The sequence below is a fragment of the Taudactylus pleione genome, unplaced genomic scaffold (genome assembly GCF_031769625.1).
Source record: "Taudactylus pleione unplaced genomic scaffold, aTauple2 ptg000179l, whole genome shotgun sequence".
Taxonomy (NCBI): domain Eukaryota; kingdom Metazoa; phylum Chordata; class Amphibia; order Anura; family Myobatrachidae; genus Taudactylus; species Taudactylus pleione.
The window spans coordinates 6735096-6755354 of NW_028284581.1; the positions used below are offsets into that span (position 1 = coordinate 6735096).

The following is a 20259-nucleotide window of genomic DNA, read 5'->3' on the forward strand; positions in this document are numbered from 1 at the left end:
GTACAATGAGTATCTGCTGTTGGACTGTGTTAAAAAGAAGGTCCTGGTGTAAACATTGCAGGAACCTCTAATAGGCGCACCCCAATGAGAGTACTCATAGAGACAATAGTTATCGTAATGAAATAACACAGCATAGGTTTGCGATCTTAGTTTGCGTTTCACTGTCGCTTCCTCAGTCAGATGCATGACTGAGGAAGCGACAGTGAAACGCGCGTCTCAGACCCACGAATCCGGCTGTGTACAGGCGGGATTCGTCATGGCAGCATACTGACAGGCTCTTCTAGTGGCAGATTTTCTATACTACACACCGGCTCCCTGGAGGTGAGCGCTCAGGTACTTTTCATACTACACTTTCTTTAGCGCACTGAGTGGCTTTATTTAACAGAGACAAGTTTGTGACCCTGCAATATGCGATCTGGGCTTCCCACCACTCACCACTACCTTTGGTATATGACTGGCAGCAGCACAGATCGCAAACCTATGCTGTGTTATTTCATTACGATAACTATTGTCTCTATGAGTACTCTCATTGGGGTGCGCCTATTAGAGGTTCCTGCAATGTTTACACCAGGACCTTCTTTTTAACGCAGTCCAACAGCAGATACTCATTGTACTTATCCCCTACCCTGGGAGTACCTTTATAGTACGCTCACATGCCATTCAATGGTTATACAATGGCATGCAGCAGCTGCTATTTTGTAAACTCCACATAAAGGAGTAGCTTTACTTTTTCCTATAACCTTACTGTCTACAAGTACCTGGGTGGCATCACAGGCGACCTACGTGTGATCTGCCTCTCATTACAACCTGTGATTTACTTATATTCATTTTGATATTTGCAGGGTCAGCTATTATTTCATCTGACCCCCTTATCATTGTATTTCTCTGATTACTGTTCAGTGTTATTGTGCTGTGATATCTCACGTAACCTATATTGAATATTGTATGGTTATTATCACATTCTTTTCTAGAAGATTTGCTTGTATGCTTCTGCCGTAATTCTGATTAGCCATTGTGCTATGACGACATTATGAGGTCATTGAACTAGTATATGTTTTATATAGGTCTCAATATTGTATGAGACAGAGAATTATAGACCTATTTGTAATATTTCACTTAGCTTCACATAATTGTTATAAGTATTGTATTATATGTTGTCTTATGTTCTATGTATGTTCGTGTTCTGCTTGTGATAATTTATAGCTGTTATTCCAACAGTAATGCCAATAAGTAACAGGCTCAGACTTGTTTTTGGTATTTTAAAATATATCTAATAAAAGTTATTTTTTATATATTATTCTTATTATAACCTTTACATTCGAGTGCCCCCAACAAGAGAGTTTTCTTCTTCTTCCCCATACTACACTATTGCGGACCGCCTGGCGGTTCCGGCTGTCATTCTCCCTATGGGGTTATCACAGCAGGATGTAATTCCCCCTTTGGGGTTGCCACATCAGGTTCAGGCGATACAGGTACCTCCTGTGCCCCCACCATGGGTATACGTACTCTCTAACTTTGTGCAGAGTCTAATGGCTACATCTAATGCCTTTCAAACCATATTGCAAGGTGAGAAGCCCTTACCCAGTAAGCCCTCTAAGTGTCCTGTGTTATTGTCACCGTCCACGTAACTCTCAGATTCTGAATGATCATCTGAGGAGGCAGTAGATGCTGATCTCTCTAACCCTGACCGCTCTGGAGGAGGATGAGAGTCAGTCAAAAATTAATATTCCTGCTGATACGAGCTTTCAGGTCCATCTTATTATTAGAAGATGAAGGGCCAGCCCCTAAATCCAAACACATTCTGTTTAATCGACAGAAAGTGGCTTCAGCAGAATTCGCTCTATCGGATAGCTGAACACATGGCTGCAGCCTGGTTTCAACCACAAAAACGTCTGACCTCACGTTACCCTTTTCCTTTGGCTCATTGTGCAAAATGGGAAACATACCCTGCGGTGGATTCACATGTTACGCGTTTAATCAAGGGCAGAACTATGGGAGACAATGGAGGCGCCTGCCGCCGAGCTCCAGCTCTGAAGGGGCACCTCCTGCATTGTTCACAACATATTCACCCCACCTAGGGCTGTAACTATGTACCCTGAGTGTACCGTCACGGCCGCCCAATACATGGCACCCCTTCCGAGCTCCATGTCAGACCATCAGCTGCCGCCTTTGTCTATCTATAGCCTATCTGCTTGCGAATTGCTACATTATAGTGTCAGCGGCTGTGACGAGGGGGGGCACCAAATTATAACTTGCCTCCGGGCGTCTGGGATGAACTTACGCCACTGCATTTAATTAAAAGCGTTACGTTGCCTATTCCTACAGTTACTTCCTTGAAGGATCCTGCCGATAGGAAAGTGGAAGCTTGCCTGAAATCGATAAACTCTTTCAACGGATGTTGCCCGTCCAACCGTGGATATTGCATGGGTGGCTAAAGTTATAGAGCTGGGCTGACACACTTGAAGTCTCTTTTCCCTCAGATGCTTCTAGGGATCAGATGTCTTTTGTTGCTCACATTCGAGACGCATTTCCCATATTGGAGAAGCATCATTGGATGCCAATCTCCTAACCTCCAGAGTCTCTGCTGCGACTGTGTCTGCCCGCAGTACCCTGTGACTACGCTCATGGAAGGCAGATGTGGTTTCCAGGAAAGGCCTAGAAGGGTTACCCTACAAAGGGGAGATCTTGTTTGGATCAGGCCTTGACAAGTTTGTAACCACGTTGGCAGCATCAAAAATTGCATTTCTGCATTCAGCAACTACTAATACTAGGCTACGGAAAATTGTAGTCCCTGCCTTTCAATCACCAGACCTCTCGGCAGGTGAGGCCTCCTTGGATGTGGTCCGTGTATTCAGGATATATTTGGACCGTACCTTCGGGAATCAGTCTCCTTATTTGTGCTATATGGATTTCACAAGAAGGAAAGGCCAGCCAACAAACAAACAGTGGCTAGATGGCTTCGCAGACTATCTCACAGGCTTACACGCAGGCAGGCCTTCCTGTACCGGCTACTGTTACTACTCATTCTACTCTGTGTGGGCAGCTCGACGTGGCGCCTCGGCTGTTCGGCTTTGTAAGGCGGCCACGTGGTATTCTGTTCTATTCGGTATTTCTGAGGTTCTATGCCTTTGATGCCTTCGCCTCTCAGGATGCTTCCATTGAGCGCCGGATTCTCCTCTCAGCGCAGGAGCATCCCCACCCTTAAAAGGACTGCTTTGGGTCATCCCCAAGGTGTCCCTGTCTAGCCTACGGACCCTGAAGAAGAAAATGAGAGTTATGATAAAAACTTACCTTTGCTAACACTCTCATTGATGTCCATAGGGTCCACAGGGCACCTGCCCTGACGCACCTGGCTTCATATGGGCTATGTTTCTGGTCACCGGTTTCCTCTCTCCTTCTCTGTGAGAATGTGATTCTTGTGAGTACCAGTCTTTCTTTTCTCTTATCCTCCTCCGGCCTTTGGCTTGTTACAAACTGAGGTGCCTCTGGCTCGGGGGCGGGATATAGGGAGAGTGAACCAGTGCATCCTGGGAGCTGAAAAGCTTTAACTGCGTGGTGCCTGGATTCCTGATCCACACCCTACACCCTATGGACTTCGAAGAAAGAGAGTTAACAAAGTTAAGTTCTTACCATAACTCATTATTCTGTGTGGGTATCTGCATGCGACATGCTACGTTACAGTGTCACAGCCACTGACACTGTAACATAGCATTTCACACACTGAATATAGGCAAGCCGCATACGTCCTGTTTGACAGTAAAAAGTACATGAACGCTAGACGCAACAGAGTTGCATGGCTTTCACGTTTAACTTGACTTGTAGTGCACGGAGGTAAGATGTATGTGGACACATCTGTACATACAGTAGCAACAATTAATAAAATTACAATATCTGGAAAAAAAACAAAACTTCTCCATGATCACAAGGAGTAGACACAGATTCCGGATGGGACAATGGAGAGCCGAGAGAGAACGAATTTTGAACTTAAAGGGGGTGCTTCATTTGTATTTTAAGGCTCGGAAATGAATGGGCGCCCAATGTTGTTCAGTTTTATCTAGGCATCCATTAATTGTCACGCTTGTAGAGCCCAATTAGATGGGATCTAACCACTTAAAGTGGCTAAAGCTCTCTATAGAGGGGATGAGCAGAAATGCAGGCGGCTGTTCGCACCCGAACGTAGCAACAATTGAACTGCAGATCTATGGCGCCATAAAAATTGAGGATAATAACGAAAATAGGTTGTTATCTTCAGCTCAAAGTACAACTGCTTAGTTGAAACATGGTTCTAGATAGTGTTATAATGGAGTAACCATGATGTCTGGTAGTTCTAATGCTGTATTAGAAACGTATTCGGCTCCCTGTGTCATGCTTACAGTGTATGGGAAGGGTGGATGGGTTATTTCAGGAGAACATGCCTGTCGGTTTTTGCTATCTTGGAAAGTGTCCAGCTGGTTCAGCGCTCAGAATGCTTATAGATTATTTAGATAAAGATCATTTATTTGATCCTGGAGAGAAGGATTTTTAAATTATAGAACTTGCTGCCCTAATGTCTGCACGAAAGTAAGAAATGGAGAAAAAAAACTATAACATTTTGCCTATTGTTTGACGACTCACTATCTGTTCCCATTTTGCATAGTATTTGCATGCTGGCTTATTACAATCTTCATTTGATTGGCAGTAAACGGAAATTTGGCATATTTCCATTTATCCAAGTCTCTTGCTGCAAACAAATCTGACATAAAGGGTTTTTGTAAAAATTTGGCTGTATTAGAGATACGTTGGGGAAAATTGCTGCTTTGTTTTCATTTGTGCCTTGATTGCTTAATTGTACCTCTGTCATGCTGGAGCATGTTTTTACAAAAGTGTGTTTAACTTGTACAATGAATTATAAGGACTATACAACCATAGAGGTCAACAAAAAAAATAATGCTTTTTTTTTTTTTTTGTTATACTATTTTAGGCTAATATCCAAGCATTAAGCTGGGTACACACACATGAAATTATCGGGCCGATCACCTGAAATCTGCTCGATAATTGCATAGGTGGTAAGCAGGAGCATTACCCGATAAATGTGTACAAACAGTCCTGCAACGGTCAGATCGGGAGGACATATCTGATGTGTTCTGCTTAAAAATTGCAATGCCCAACCTCCCGGTCCCTTTGACGAAAGCACAAACTGAGCTAAATTAAAAATAGCTCCGTGCTTACTGGGTGCACACTGATCGGATAATTGATCTATTTGATCTGCAGAGTAATCTGCAAAGTGTGTACCTAGATTTAGCCATATACACTAGTATACTTGTGCACAAAACACAAATAAGACTAGTAATTTGAGGATGGCTGAGATATAAAGCATCCCCCCACCCCCTTATACTTTGCGTTAAATAAGCCAAGCAGCCAGTGCTTGAATCACATTCTTATGCAGTAGGCATCTTTGGGATCCACCCAGTAGTTTAATCCCCATTTTACCTACAGTATATTGTTTAAATACTGTTTTATGCCAGTCTACATTGGCATGACATATACACTTAGCGCCTGATTCATTACCGATTGCAAGTGCAAATATGGATGCAGATCGAGCGATTGTTTGCCAACACTCATGCGTATAACCCACATTGCACGTTCTGCATTTACGGATGCACAAAATAATCCATCAGAGTGAGTGACAGGATGTCAGCGTTTGGGGGTGGTGACGGGGGTTGTTGGAAAAATGCAATCGTGTTTTTCCATTTGAACGCAGTTTCCTGGGCGTGCATAAATTAGCTACTGTGTTTGCATGCGCAGAAAGAGAGCACACTGCGTGCGAGGAGACTTGCAGTGTCTGTGGCTGGTCAGACCTGCTGTAAATGCTGCGTGAGTGGCCGATGTGCGTCGATGGCACCGATGTTTACGCAGGAGTGTGACATTGAACAGATGTGACAAACCAGTAGTGGGCGTCTTTAGGCCGGCTGAACTTTGGGAAGCATTAGCATATTTTCGCCGCTGCATTTCGTATGAATTCGCAGCTGCGATCGCAATTTTGTTCCATACTGAATCAGGCCCTTAAACCATAAGTTGCTTAGAAATGTTTTCATCCATTACACTCCGGCACTTATATTAAGTGCTGGAGTACACTCATACTTGCAGTGCAATTAGTGAGCTGGGTGCTCTGCAAATGCCCAATCATTGGCAACTGACTCAAGCGGCAAAATAGACAAACATTACAAAGTAGGTTGGCACTCATAGGGTTTCCCAAAGAAATGTAGCTGCAGATCTGTAGCAGGGAAAACACTTTTAATAGTAAAATGCTCTCCTGTTACAGCAGCTTTAATCTTACTGTGAGATATTATTTATTTTGTGGCACTATGTGAGATGTGTCCGTTTTTTTTCCTTCATTTAAAGATTCTATTGGGGCCCACCAAACATGAGTGTTCCTATGAACGTTTAAAGCAAACTTCTGAAGTCATGTTCATGAAAAACGAACTATGAAATGGTTTTGGCATGTTTTGGAAACCATTTTCTGAAATATAGAAAAATACTTGCTTGTTGTAAATATTGCCATGCGAAATGCCGACACACTGCGCGGGCTGGCAGTGGAAGGTTAGCATGTGGGAGGGGAGGTTAGGGTTAGGCTGTGGGAAAGGATGTAAAGGCTAGGGGTTAGGCATAAAGGGACACTGGATGTAGTCATCACCTGACCACTAGACCTGGAAGACCTCATTGGAGCCACCGGACCAGGTTTTTTTTCCCCAATTCACAACTTCAGCCTTTTAGTGTAATAAAATATAAGGCTACATAATCTAAAAGAAAGTCTATTTGTTTTGGAGTATTCTTAGCCATATTATCTTATGGCTAATATAGTGTTGGGTTTTCTACTTTGTAATTGTATTTTAAGTTGGATAACTCAACCCTGCAATTCTTTTTTTTTTTATTTTTTTTTTTTTATTTTTTATTTATTTTTTTATTCCTGGAAAATGCTACTTAACTGAACATAAAACAAAAACTATAGAATTAAATGTTAATTAACTGAATAAGGAAGTTTCTGAGCTATTGTCAGATACAATTACTGTGTTGCATAGATGTGTGTATGGTAACCATTTTTGTCTCATTATTGTCCTATAGAGCATCCGGAGCAGGCTGATTTGTGGCTGCTGAACAGCTGCACGGTGAAGAGCCCAGCTGAGGACCACTTCAGAAACTCCATTAAGTAAGTGCCATTGTTTCTGCAATTATCATGCAAGCTTTTCCCCGTTTTGGTACCCAAATGGAGTCTTAAGCTGGCCAAACATAGGATCTCTGTAAGACTTTTCAGCACCTAATTGTGGTAAAATCTTACCATTTATCACACAGGCCAAATGGACAGATCTGACGGGAGATTTACTGTGATGGCTTAACAACATTCCTGGTCAGATGCACTTATCAACCCGGCTGGCATCTGACTGATTCTGACCAGTTGTTGATGTTATAATTTATCTATATACCGACACCTTGCAGAGAATATTTAACCATTCATTCAGTACCATCTCCATTAGAGCTTTGTCTAAATATTCCACTACATGCAAATTGGTCAATTAGTCTATAGGAAACCTAGGTTAACATGGAGAAATTCCACACAGATAGTTTTAGGTCAGAATCAAACACACAGACCCAGCACTGTGAGGCAGCAATTATAACTTAACCACTTGCCTGGCGTGTTCGCATACGACCACGCCAGGCTAGGCCCATCCAGCTGGCCATTTGGGTGACCTGCCGGCCGGGTTTCAAAAGGATTACCCGCTCCCGCGGCTGCAGGAAGACAGTCTTCGTGCATCCCAAGCGCATGGGAACAGGGAAGCTGCGGCTTCTCCCCTGACTACGGTCACTGCAGGGGGCGGTTGCAATGGGCGATCCTGATAGGATTGCCCACTAAACGGGGCTATTGAATGCCCCACCTCCCCTTGACCTCTCCCCCTGCAGTCATATATATGTATATTCCATAGACAAAAAACCTTGCGGTTTCACATGTCCCATTAAGGCTTCTAAGACATGATCTGAAATTTCACAGAACCTATTCAATTTCCATTTTATTCTTAAATTTAATTTTAACACTTTCATTTTTTTAAGCACAGCAACACAGACGGATTTCACTGATCCTGTCCGTGCACCTGTGTTTATTATTATCACACACAGATGCAGGAATCACGCACGCTGCATCTGTCTGCCGCCGCCGGGTCCCGCAGCCCTCACAGCCAATCACACCACCACTAACCCACCCCACCCTGTCCCGGCTGCAGCTACCGGCCGCTTTTTTCCCCCGGGTCCCACTGCCACTACTGCCTGCAGTGACCAGCCATCTTGGTGCACCCAAGTGAAGCCTCAGTGAGTACACCTCCTGAAGGCACCTAGTGAGGCTGCTCAAGAAGTTGAAGTTTCCGATCTCTATAATGGCGCACTTGTGAGATAATAGTTTAAAAACTGTAACTTTTTCAATTACCTAAACCCCAAAAGGCCCTACCCTGGAACAGGAGCTACCTAATAAAACAAACACCAAGTCTAAATTTGCCCCCTACCATGAGTTATGCCTTCCCAAAAATCCCCCATAGAGAACAGCAGAAAAGTGGTCCTAACTGAGTGTGTCAGAAAAAACTGACAGTTGGAGCTTTAGATTACTCCCAAATCCTCATTTTTTTATTAATTTGGTATGCAGCACCGTGAGACAGTTCTACCTGTCCATGCCAAATTTCAGCTTGGTACCTCCTTTAGCTTTTGAGGTGCATCCCCTTAAACACTCTTCCCCTCCCCTCTCCTCCGGAATTCTCTATGGAGAATTCCGTCTTTTTTTTTCGATTCAGCCTTAATATAAGGGTACGACTGTGCCCTTTATAATAAAATGATCATCACATTTGGAAAATATTAAGTGGTTAACACAGAGGTTTCCAAACTCTGTCCTCAAGGCACCCTAACAGTCCAGGTTTTAGGATATCCCTTGTTGAGCACAGATGGTTAAATCAAAAGACTGGAGTACTAATTAAGTCACCAGTGCCCAAGCATGGTTATTTTTAAAACGTGGACCGTTCTGGTGCCTTGAGGACCGAGTTTGGGAACGCCTTGGTTAACACCATGTCACTGTGCTGCTTGGGATTGGCAAGCATTTTGGACAGATATGGTTTGCTGCCAATAAGGTTTAGTATTGATATTGTATTTATGGTTATTCGATAATTTTACCACATATTTTAAGTACCTGTAAGTGAATCAAGGAATCAAGTCATTGAGAAAGAATGTTTAATTTACAATACTTCTAGCCCTGGGTAGATTTGTATCAATATTCGGAATTCAGTTGAAATTTGCATACCTGACGTCAAACTTGTTTTGTTGTATAAAGATGATGAAATAAATGACAAGTATTTGCTTTTTCACTTGTGTTTAAATGCACAACGCCAGTGGGTACCTGGTAAGGACCAGGTGTAACTACAGCTCTGTAAGTGTCTTCAGTCACACTCTGAGGGGTATATTTACTTTAGTGCGGGTTTTTAGAAGTGGAGTTGTTGCCCATAGCAACCAATCAAATTCTAGCTATTATCTTGGTTGCTATTTTTAATACTGCACTAGAGAGAGATTTGAGTGGTGTAATTGATTGAGAAAAGCTAATATAAGTTTGTTTGGAGTGTATCCAGTAGCCTACGCTTTCAATGACCTGCAGGAACTTTTCACAGACAGCATTAGGCTGGCAGTGACACTCAGAAAGTCACCTTTTAATGGGGTGTTTCTGAGGCTTGGAGCCCCAGATTGAGAAATAGGTGTAAAAACGCATTACAAATTGCCACGATAAGGAATACTTCTATTTTGGGGATCAACTCCAATTTCTGTTGGCTCGAAGGCAGGGGTTCTCAAACTTTGTCCTCAGGACCCCACACTGGGCACGTTTTCCAGGTCGCCTAGCAGGTGCACAGGTGTAGTCATTACTCACTGACACATCTTAAAAGATCCACAGGGGAAGCTAATTATTTCACTTGTGATTCTGTGAGGAGATCTGGAAAACATGCACTGTTTGGACCGAGTTTGAGAACCTGTGCTCTAAGGTGAGGTTAATCAGTTAATCCTTCAAAGATCACTACAACTAATCAGAGTTGTAATTCATTACCTGGTATTCTTTCTCTTCTGTGGGAATTATTGAACTTCTGTGCATTCTTCTATGCATCCGCCGCTGGAGGAAAATGTCACATAGATAAGTGAATACTGGTGAGGACCTATCAGATAAGTGAAGACTGGAGAGACTTCAATTAAAAATATGGGACATTTTCCTCCAGCGGCGCCTCATGTTCTGTGGACTATGCCCCAACGATAAAAGGAGTTACAGGTACCAAACCATCCTGCTTTTACCAAGTCCAGTGTTATTATTTGGAACAAGCATTAGCGACTTTTTAATCTATATAATACACAACTGCTTTTCCACCTTAGGGTTCTAGAAGTTCACAGCTGATACCAATTTTTAACTGCTATAATTTTGTATGTATGTACAATACTTTGAATATTTTTCTTTTATTAAATATTTGTTTGAATCAATTTCAACATGTTTGCACTGAGACTGTCACATTTGTAAAGATAACAATTGTAATTTTAGCGCTGCTAATTCATGTATATTCTTTTTCTCTGTGTTGTGCACTGGAGGTGACTACTCCAGTTTTTAGTAGCTGTTTTAGAACAACTACACCTATCAGCGCCTGAATTTCCCTTGATTTGGTAATCTTTCTTGCAACGTCATGAAGGTGACTTATTTAATCCTACAAGGGTTTCTTTCTGGCTCAATGCTTAACACCATGTTTTGAGCAGGTAAAAATTTATTTTTTTGCCAAGATTTACTATTTGAACCACTAAGTTAGTGGATCTCAGGTGGCTTATTGACAGAACTGTCGCTTTCTTCTGACCATTGTTTTTGCCATAATAATTTTGTTTTAACTTTAGGGGCTTCTTTTTCTGTCATCCCATATCTAATTTCTACAGGGACAGGGCAGTGTTGTGAACTCGCCCTGAGTTCCTTCCTAAAGTGGTCATTAATTATCTCACATTAAGGAACAAATTACTGTGACAGCCTTTTATTCCCCAGACCTCTCAGCAGGGGAAGTCTCATTTGTTTTTGGATGTACCCTCATACCAATTCTCTCTGGAATTCAGTCTCCTTGTTTATACTTTATAAGTTTTACAAGAGAGGAGGGCTAGTTAAGCTACATTCAAGCCATACAGCTTGGTAGGGTGGCCACGTGGTCTGTTATGCAGACCTTTTTGAGTTATTACTCTTCTAATATTTTTTATTTTTTTTGCCACTAATGATGCTTCCCTCGGGTGGCGGATTCTCCTTCCTGCACAGGAGCGTCCCCCACCCCTGTGGATAACTGCTTTGGGAAATCCCCAAGGTATCCTGTGGACCTTCCTATGGATCCCGAAGTAGAAAATAAGAGAGATGGTAAGAACTTACCCTCGTTAGCTCTATTTCTACGATGTCCATAGGGTTCACAGGGTGCCCGCCCTGACGCACCTGTGCTTCTCATGGGCTTCGCTCTGGTCACCGTTTTTTCTGTCTCCTTCTGTGTGAGAATGTAATTCTGGTATCTTCCAGACTTCCTTCCCTCTTTCTCCTCCTCCGGCCTATGGCTTGTTACGTAACTGAGGAGCCCCTGGCCTGGGGGCGGGGTATAGGGGGAGGCCCCGGTGCATTCTGGGAGAAGAATTTAACTGCTTGGTGCCTGGATTACCCTGCCTCACCTATACCCCAAGCTATCCTATGGACCTCATAGAAATAGAGATAACGAAGGTAAGTTCTTACCATATCTCATTATTTTCATGATGCATTATATTCATAGTTTTTCAGTTGTATTAAACAGTGTCATACAATCATACAATGGAATGGTGTACACTCTTACTTTACCATATGTTTGATTTATTTTACGGTTATATCTTCTCTGAAAGCTATTCAAGATTTGATATATATTTGGTTCCGTTGGCGATAATGAAGTGACAAATTCAAAGAAAAGTCTTAAGGCTCAGCAGTTGATATGTCATCTGCTTGCCCTTTCATTTGCTAAATAATGCTAATTCAAGATGTTGCCAGAGCAGTCTACAATAACAGGTGTTTCATGAGATGGACCTAACTACAGTGTATTTAAGTAATGATAGGCATTGATGGTAAATAAAAAAACCTTCATACCAGGTGGGATTTATTGCTGGTAGAGAAGCCAAGGATAACACCACCAAAATTATTGACTTAAATCACCTCGCCATGTGGGGTGGATCCCATGTGGTCCTCCTGTCCACCGATGCGGAGAAGGCATTTGACCGAATAGACTGACGTTTTATGGAGGGTCTTCTTGGGCACTTGTGTTTGGGTCCGCATTGTCTCCATCATATACTTCCTTTATAATGTTCCCCCTTAGCTAGGGTGTGAATTAACGGGGCTCTTTCGAACTGTTTTCCAATTCGAAATGGCACCCGACAGGGTGTGCAGTCGGGAAGCCGGCGGACCTAATCCCAACAGTTTGCTTCCCGACTGCTTTATCCCGGTGAGGGTTAAATGACCGGCGTCTACATCTAGACTTAGGTTTAGGCGGCGGGGAAGGGGGTGTTAGGTTTAGGCACTTAGAGGGGGGATTAGGGTTAGGCACTGGGAGGAAAGGTTAGGGTTAGGCACTCCTAAGGGTGGGTTAGGGGGTAGAATTAGGTTAGTAAGTACTTACCTGGGACAATCAGGATTTTCGGCCCGCTCTGGCAGCCGCTGTCGGGATTTAAACCGCCAGCCAGGGGTCCAGCGGTTTAAATCATTCCGATTCCCACTGCAGGGCTGTCCCTTGTCCCCCTTTATCTTCGTGCTCTGTATGGAATCCTTGGCAAGGGCGATCCGGGCGAATGAAATCAGAGGGGTTCAGGTAGGTATTTTCCACCTCTTTCCCTGCTCTCATGCACGAGTTTCAGAAGTTTTCACTCTTATCTAATTTTAAAAACAACTATGCAAAATTGGTGGCTATTAATATTTTGACACCTGATGCTGTAGTGACTGGTCTGAGGGAGGCGTTTTAATTTAATTGGAACCCATATCAATTTAAATATTTAGGTGTCATCCTTACTAAGGACAATTCTAACCCCTTTCAACTTCATTTTTCCACTTTGCTAACCAAATTTAAAACTGGCTATTTGAAATGGTCGTCATTACGGCTTTCTTGGTTAGGTAAGATCAATACTGTAAAAATGAATGTTTTGCCAATAATTCTTTACCTGTTTCAAACCCTCCCCATCATGGTCCCACTTTATTATTTTAAGGAACTTCAAGTTATAGTAGGGAAATTTGTTTGGGGTAATAGTAGGCCCAGGTAATCACAAAAGATACTTGTCCAAAGCCGCACTAAGGGGGGGTCTTCAACGCCCTCATTTTCTTAGATACTATCACTCGACACACTTAGCTAGAATTGTGGCAATGTCTAGATGTCCAGCCACTAAACAATGGGCACGTATTGTGTGTCATTCTGCTAATATCCCCACCCCAGTCACTCTATGGCTTAAAAAAGTTCCTTGTTTCCGTCATCCTACAATTGACTCTACTTTTAACTGCTGGACAAAACTCGCGCTCCTCCCATCTTTTAACCCTTGTGTTTCGCTACTAAGCTTCACTTTCTGCTTGGTCTTCTGCGGGTATTTCCTATTTGGGACACTTGGTAGATGCTGGTGGACTGCGATCTTTTACAGACCTTCGGGGTGCATTTGGTCTTCCGTCTAGCTCATTTTGTGCCGATCTCCACTTTAGGCATTTTGGGCCTGATTCAGACCCGTTCGCGAGCGCTGAGCGCTCGCAAGCGGGTCGATGTTGGCCAAGTGAGCATGCGCACGACGGAGCCAGCTCCGTCGTGCGCATGCGCGAGACCCGAATAATGATGGCCAAGCCGTCGCTATGGGTCTCGCACCAAAGGGGGCGTGCTGTCGATGGTGATTGACAGCACGCCCCCTTTGGTGGGCGTGCCGGGGCTGTGGCTGCCCAGACGGAGGCGTTTCCATGGGAACGCCTACCGTCTGGGGCCGGCCCCACTGACATCACTAGTGACACTAGTGATGTCAGTGGAAATGCTTTTGGCTCTGGGCTTGTGGCAACGAGACCCGTCCGCAAGGGTCTTGTCCAAGCCCGATGGTCGCGATGGTCTTGACCATCGCGACCATCATTTTGGGCGCTCGCTATAGCTGTGGGTGGTCACCCACAGCTATGCGAGCGGCCAGGAGGCCGCTCTTAAATTCAGAGGGACGGCCCTGATTCAGAGCGAGCGCTCTGTCAGAGAGTCCGGCTCTGAATCAGGGCCTTTGTCTCCTCGATGTCGACCCGTAAGGATGGGTGGGATCCGACTTTGAGTAATTGTGTCTCTCCTAGACATTTTAATATCTATTTTGTATCAGTTCTGTCTAGAGGGCCTCACTGATACTGTCTGCTTATGTTGCTTCATGGCATAGGGACCTGAACAGGGAATTGACAGACGACCAGTTGTCCCAGATATTTAGTTATACCTTTGCCGGCTCTCCTTCAATAAAGGTACTTGAGACGCAATACAAGATCCTGTCTCGATGGTATAGATGTCCCACTATTCTTCGCCAAATGTTTCCAGATCTCTCTGGTCTCTGCTGGAGGTGCGGTCAGGAGCTGGGCACTCTGCTGCATATTTGGTGGCATTGTCCGGTCTTGGCTGGCTTCTGGCAGAGTATCCTTGAGATGTTGGAGAGGATAACTGGTCTCCCGCTTCCCAACATGCCTGAGTTTTGGCTTTTCAACTTAATGGACATGTTCATTTCTCAGTACAAGAAATCTCTACTCTGACACTTAGGGAATAGTTGCTCGTGCCGCATTCATTGTTTCTGGAAGTCTCCTGTGCGCCCTCCTATTTCCAGGTGGTTCCAGAGAATTGACCACTACATGACTGTGGAAAACCTTACATCATCTTTGCAGCTGACTTCCTCTGCCTTTACGGCCACCTGGTTTGATTGGTTGGAGTTGAAGGGGTCCTCAGAATATAATAACCACCTCATCTCTCCCCCTCCTATTTAATTTTGTAGATATGGTGACAATTTCATTTTCCCCTCCCCTCTCCCTCCTTTTTCTTTTCTTATCCTTTCTTTTACATATTTTGTATTTTTGTTTTTATGTGGATTTGAATCAGACTGATTACGGTGTCATTTATTTATTTTTATTTATTCTTTTTCTTTTTGTAAACATTTTATTTTGTTCACTAGGTCTACTGTGTTGGTATACTGTATATGCCTTTTTCAGTGTCTGTTACTATTTGTTTTCAATAAAATAGATTGCAAAAAAAACCAAAACCCTCATACAACATAAACACTGAAATCTATTTACTTAGCAGTCATTTGCACTTTTCTTAATTTAATGTCACAAGGGTGCGTTTTACACTAAATTTAATGGATTCCATTGACTTTAATCAAGCGATATGGATGCGTATCCAAAGTCCTGCTTTTGTAAATTTTCTAAACCATTCTAGTACTGTAATTAACTCGCTTGTGTGGCATCATTCTCCTAAAATGGTTATAATTAGAACAGAGAGTGGTGCGCTCTAGGACACTCCTGATGTACTCTAGTAGATATTTATTACTAATTATTGCGTGTCCTGTTTGTTTGTAATTGTTTTAATTATAAGTCCTCCTGCTTGACCTATGAAAAAGAGTCCCAACTTGTAATCTGTAGGTAGGGTGTTCTTTACATTGTATCCATAAAGTCTATATATGGTGACAGTCCATGACCGGGAAAGTATTTGTATGTGTGTCCAAGAGTAAATTACAAACTCTTAGAGGAGATTTGGGAAAGTTCACAAATAGTCTCTGGATAGTAAACTTGTAATGTCTGTAGGATGGGTGTTATTATAACAGTGCCGGTAGTAACGTGAACCTCTTCTCACTCCTCTCCACCTCAAATACGAGGGTTGTTCAAAAAGTAATGCCTAAATGCTCACAACTCAAATTTTATTATAGATACAGATTTGAAAATTTGCAGTAAAATACTTTGTAGTCTTAGTAACAGAATGACTCTACTCAAAAAAATTCACCATCTGCCCTCAAACATTTTCTCCACCTCTCAACCCAAGCTGTGATTCCACTTTGGAAAAATTCCAGTGGTTGGTGATTGACCCAGGAACGTATGGCGTTTTTAACAGCCTCTATATCTTCAAAATGTTCACCACGGTAACAGTTTTTGAGAGGGCCAAACAGAAGGGGCCAAATCAGGACTGTATGGTGGATGTGGCATTATTGCCCACCCCATTTTGGCAATGGCCGCAGATGTTGCCATCGAAGTTTGAGGTCTTACATTGTCGTGGTGTAAGATGACATTTGACAGTCGAATTGTTGACCTTTTTTTACGGATGGCTTCTTTCAGCTTCTTAAGTGTAATAATGTATCGATCACTGTTTGATTGGTTTTGTTCCAAGTAATCGATGAGAATAACACCTCGGCAATCCCAGAAGAATGTGGCCATGACTTTGTTTACGGATCGCTGTGATTTATACTTTTTTGGCCTAGGTGAACTTAAGTGTTTCCATTTGCTTTGATTGGACCTTTTTGTTTCTGGGTCATAAACGAATACCCAGGTCTCATCTCCTGTAATGACATTTTCCAAAATTGTCTCAGGGTTGGCTTCAAAGTTGGTCAAAAGGTCATTGCACACTTCCACCCTCTGGGCCTTATGATCCCTGGTTAATTGCTTTGGAACCCATTAGCACACACTTTACGATATCCCAAATCATTGATTAGTGTTTTTACAGTGCCATGGCTACATTCAAGTTCATCACTGATATCTCTGATGGTCACACAATGGTCTTTCTGAATCATGGCATCGACTTTGTGTCGGTTCTCTGCTGTCACTGCAGTTGATGGTCTGCCACCATGAGGTTTGTCGCACACCGACTATTCCCCCAATTGAAAACGCTTAATCCACCTTCTGACATTGCTATAGTCAATTGTATGCTCACCATACACTTTTTTCAGTCTTCTGTGGATTTCTGTAGCACTGCAGCCTTCTTTTTCCAGAAATTCAATGATGGCTCTTTGTTTCATCTTGGATTCCATGGTATTTCTTGGGCTACCTAAACAAAACTACATATATAGTTGGCAGACATATTAAACTACAAACTGACAAAGTTTCAAATAAATGTTGCATATTATTTCAGGGTTATGAGCATTTAGGCATTACTTTTTGAACAACCCTCGTATAATACATATGCACAGTATCAGGGACTTTGGTGAGCACAATAATGCACGATAGGTAAGTAATGTATGTACTTACCAAGTGATGCAATACGTTCCTGCTGGTTCTCCTAGTCCCGGTGCTTGTAGAGGCAGTGGTGGGTATAATGTACTCTGAATGAATGGTGTTATACAAATGAACTATAGACTTCAGTCTAATGCAACTAATTTATTCTCAAAATGTAAACACTGTGACTCATCAGAGAATTACTGATATAAAACATCCATCTTAATTAAAAGAAGAAAAAAGTTCAATAGTGCATTGCTGCACATATAGTCTTAAGTATTAATGTGAGGAGCGTTATATGGTTATAAATTATATTCCATTGGAGCGACCTGTTTAAAACACACTGTGACAGCACCCTTAATCTATATACTTCTGAGAGAGCCTATTGAAAGACAAAGCTTTACTATAAGAGAATATTCTGTACATGATGATACATGAGACTGGTAGAAATCTAAATATGGTCAAGGGCTTTTATTTTTCCATGTAAACTTGTAGCATTCCCATGTATACGTTGAGCAGTTAAAGTACACCTTAAAGAGACACTTATGTTAAATGGATTAATATGGACCGTGTCCTTGCATTGGATCAATGCATATTTCTTTTACAACAAAGTTTAAACTTGATGGAGAGAAATAACCCTTCTTTGCATTAAAACCTACACGGAGTGGCATGTGGGAGCCTATGAGATCTTTACAAGAGCAAGCCTTCAAAGGTCTCTCATTGATATACATTTTTATCCTTGTAACCCCAATAGCTTTTAGCTTCAATATTAGAAAATGGAAAGTTATTAAAGCTCTTAAGATATGCGCCATTGTGTTGTTTATAAGTGCTCACATGAAGTGCCAGCCTCTTCTGCTCTCACTCATTTTGTGGAGGTTCTGTCCAGCTGGTAAGGATTTGAAAGACTGGGAGCAAGTAGTGCTGTGTACATTAGTGTTGATATAATAGCGGAGAACTCGCTGTTCCCGACTGTATCTTTTATCTGTCTCACAATAGAAAGACCTTGCTGAATAACATACAGCTATTTGCCAAAATGCATTTTCAAGTAGCAGACAGTTTTTCTTTTTTTCCCTTCTTTTTTTGGCCATTCTTCTTCCCCATCGTAATTGGAATTTTTTTTTTCTGCAATTCCCTAGTCTTTTAAGATTTGTTATGTTTAAACTAAGCTTCCAAAATATGTTACTTTCAATCTTATATAGAACTATAGTATTTGGTTATGCTGGGACACAGCAACCTGTACCTGTACCTTGCCAGTTGCTGTGGAGCTGTCTCTACCTTGTTCCTTTTCATATTTTTTTTATTATGTATCCCTCTAAGGGGTCTATGTACTAATAATCGTGTTACTGCAGCGATTATTATGAATTCAACTTGCAGGGAATATTTTAATTTTTAATGAAAATATCCCTGCTATGTACAAAGGGTAACTCACAGGGACAGCGGTTGCGGTAACCGCTGTCCCTGAGAGTTATATCCCTGGCAAATTGTAGAAGTAAAAGACTTTCCCGGGGGGAAGCTGACACTGCGCATGCGCACAGTGTCAGCTTCCGTAGCTGTGCGGGGGCATGCGAGAGAGGGATCGAAAGATGGTGTAAACTGCCGGAGCTAAACTCCAAAAAGCGAAGTGCTAATTAGCACTTTGCCGGAGATTTCTGTGCAATCTCCTGCATTGTGCCATTAGTACATAGGAGCAATACATAAAATTATGCAGAAACTGCAGTTTCTGCATAATTTTATGTAACAAACAGCTTAATACATAGGCCCTTAAAAGACAAATCCACTTGATACCCTTGAAGCTAAAGGGAACTTTAATGCATATATAGTGTGGTATGTTAATATAGGATCAAAAGTTACCATAATTGGCATGCATATCATATAGAATATGTAAAGTCAATTCATCATCAAGCTGCTATTGATGCCCAAACTATGAATTTCAGTTTTTTAAATCCGGGTATTAAAGAGGAAGATTTGTTGTTGGTTTTTTTGCATCCATCATCCCATATCTCCATTAAAAGAACTATCTTTTAAAATGATTGAAATGTCTGTGCATAGCCTTCTCCTTCAACTTTGCATACTATGTTGTGGCTATTAAATGGAGATGTTGAGAGCCAATAAGGCTTTGTGTTCATATAAGTGATTATGCAAATGTGTGCTTGATACATAAACCATGTCAATACCTTAAGTTATGAAGGGGTTAAGAGGAGGAGGTCAGTATACTATACAACAGCTGGCTGATAGCACTGCATACTTATATCATTAAGTGTACCTACTGGCTGCTGTCCAAAGCTTTCTGGTTGAACCTGGGTTAGGGCCTAGTAAAAACATGTATGAACTTGCTTTTGCAGCATTATGGCAGACAGCAACATGATTTAAACTTGTGCAGTTTTAGTTTCATTTAGCAATGTTTAATATGGGTTCAGCAGGGGAAGCAAAGAGTTTTCATATAATGAAGTTCAATGTGCATTTAGAAGCTTGCAGTTTACTTTTACTTAAAACTTTGTTTGTATTTGGCATATAAATTTGTGTAGAGAGTCTTCTGCTGGGAACACTAGCACATGAATTCTGCAAATCTGATAAATGCTCTCATCCGACAGTGATTTTTGAATCCGGGTGCACCTGTACACACTGAGCAGTTTCTAGCTCATTGTGTATTTTCTTCAGATCTTTTCAACGGGATCAGGAGGTTGGGAACGAGATTGCTTGTGCAGCACATCAGATCCCGACCTCCTGCTTATTGGCTAACGCTCCTACATACTCTATACCAGTGATTCCCAAACTTTCTTGAATCATTGCACCCTATAGTATCAGAAGTCTTTTCATGGCACCCCTAGGTCAAAAGTTTCTTATTGAGAAAATATGAAAAAAATATTACTTTAAGTAAATTGTGCTTACCTGTCTTCCTTAGCTTCAGTTATGTGATGGTGGACAGGGTTGTGCTTCTGTTTGTCCACATATTTTATGATTGGCAGCTACTATCACTGGTTTTTGCCAATCGAGTTGAACATAAATAATTTGATTTAGTC

At 42.1% G+C, this 20259-nt stretch overlaps 1 protein-coding gene across 1 annotated transcript in view; it reads left to right on the top strand.

Annotated features, from left to right (window-relative positions):
• The window catches only part of CDKAL1 (CDKAL1 threonylcarbamoyladenosine tRNA methylthiotransferase), a 1097522-nt gene that overhangs the window by 103542 nt on the left and 973721 nt on the right, over positions 1-20259 (top strand). Inside the window, exon 5 of the mRNA XM_088475853.1 lies at positions 7102-7186. Coding sequence (XP_088331979.1) covers positions 7102-7186 — 85 coding nt within the window. The remainder of the gene's footprint in view (positions 1-7101; positions 7187-20259) is intronic.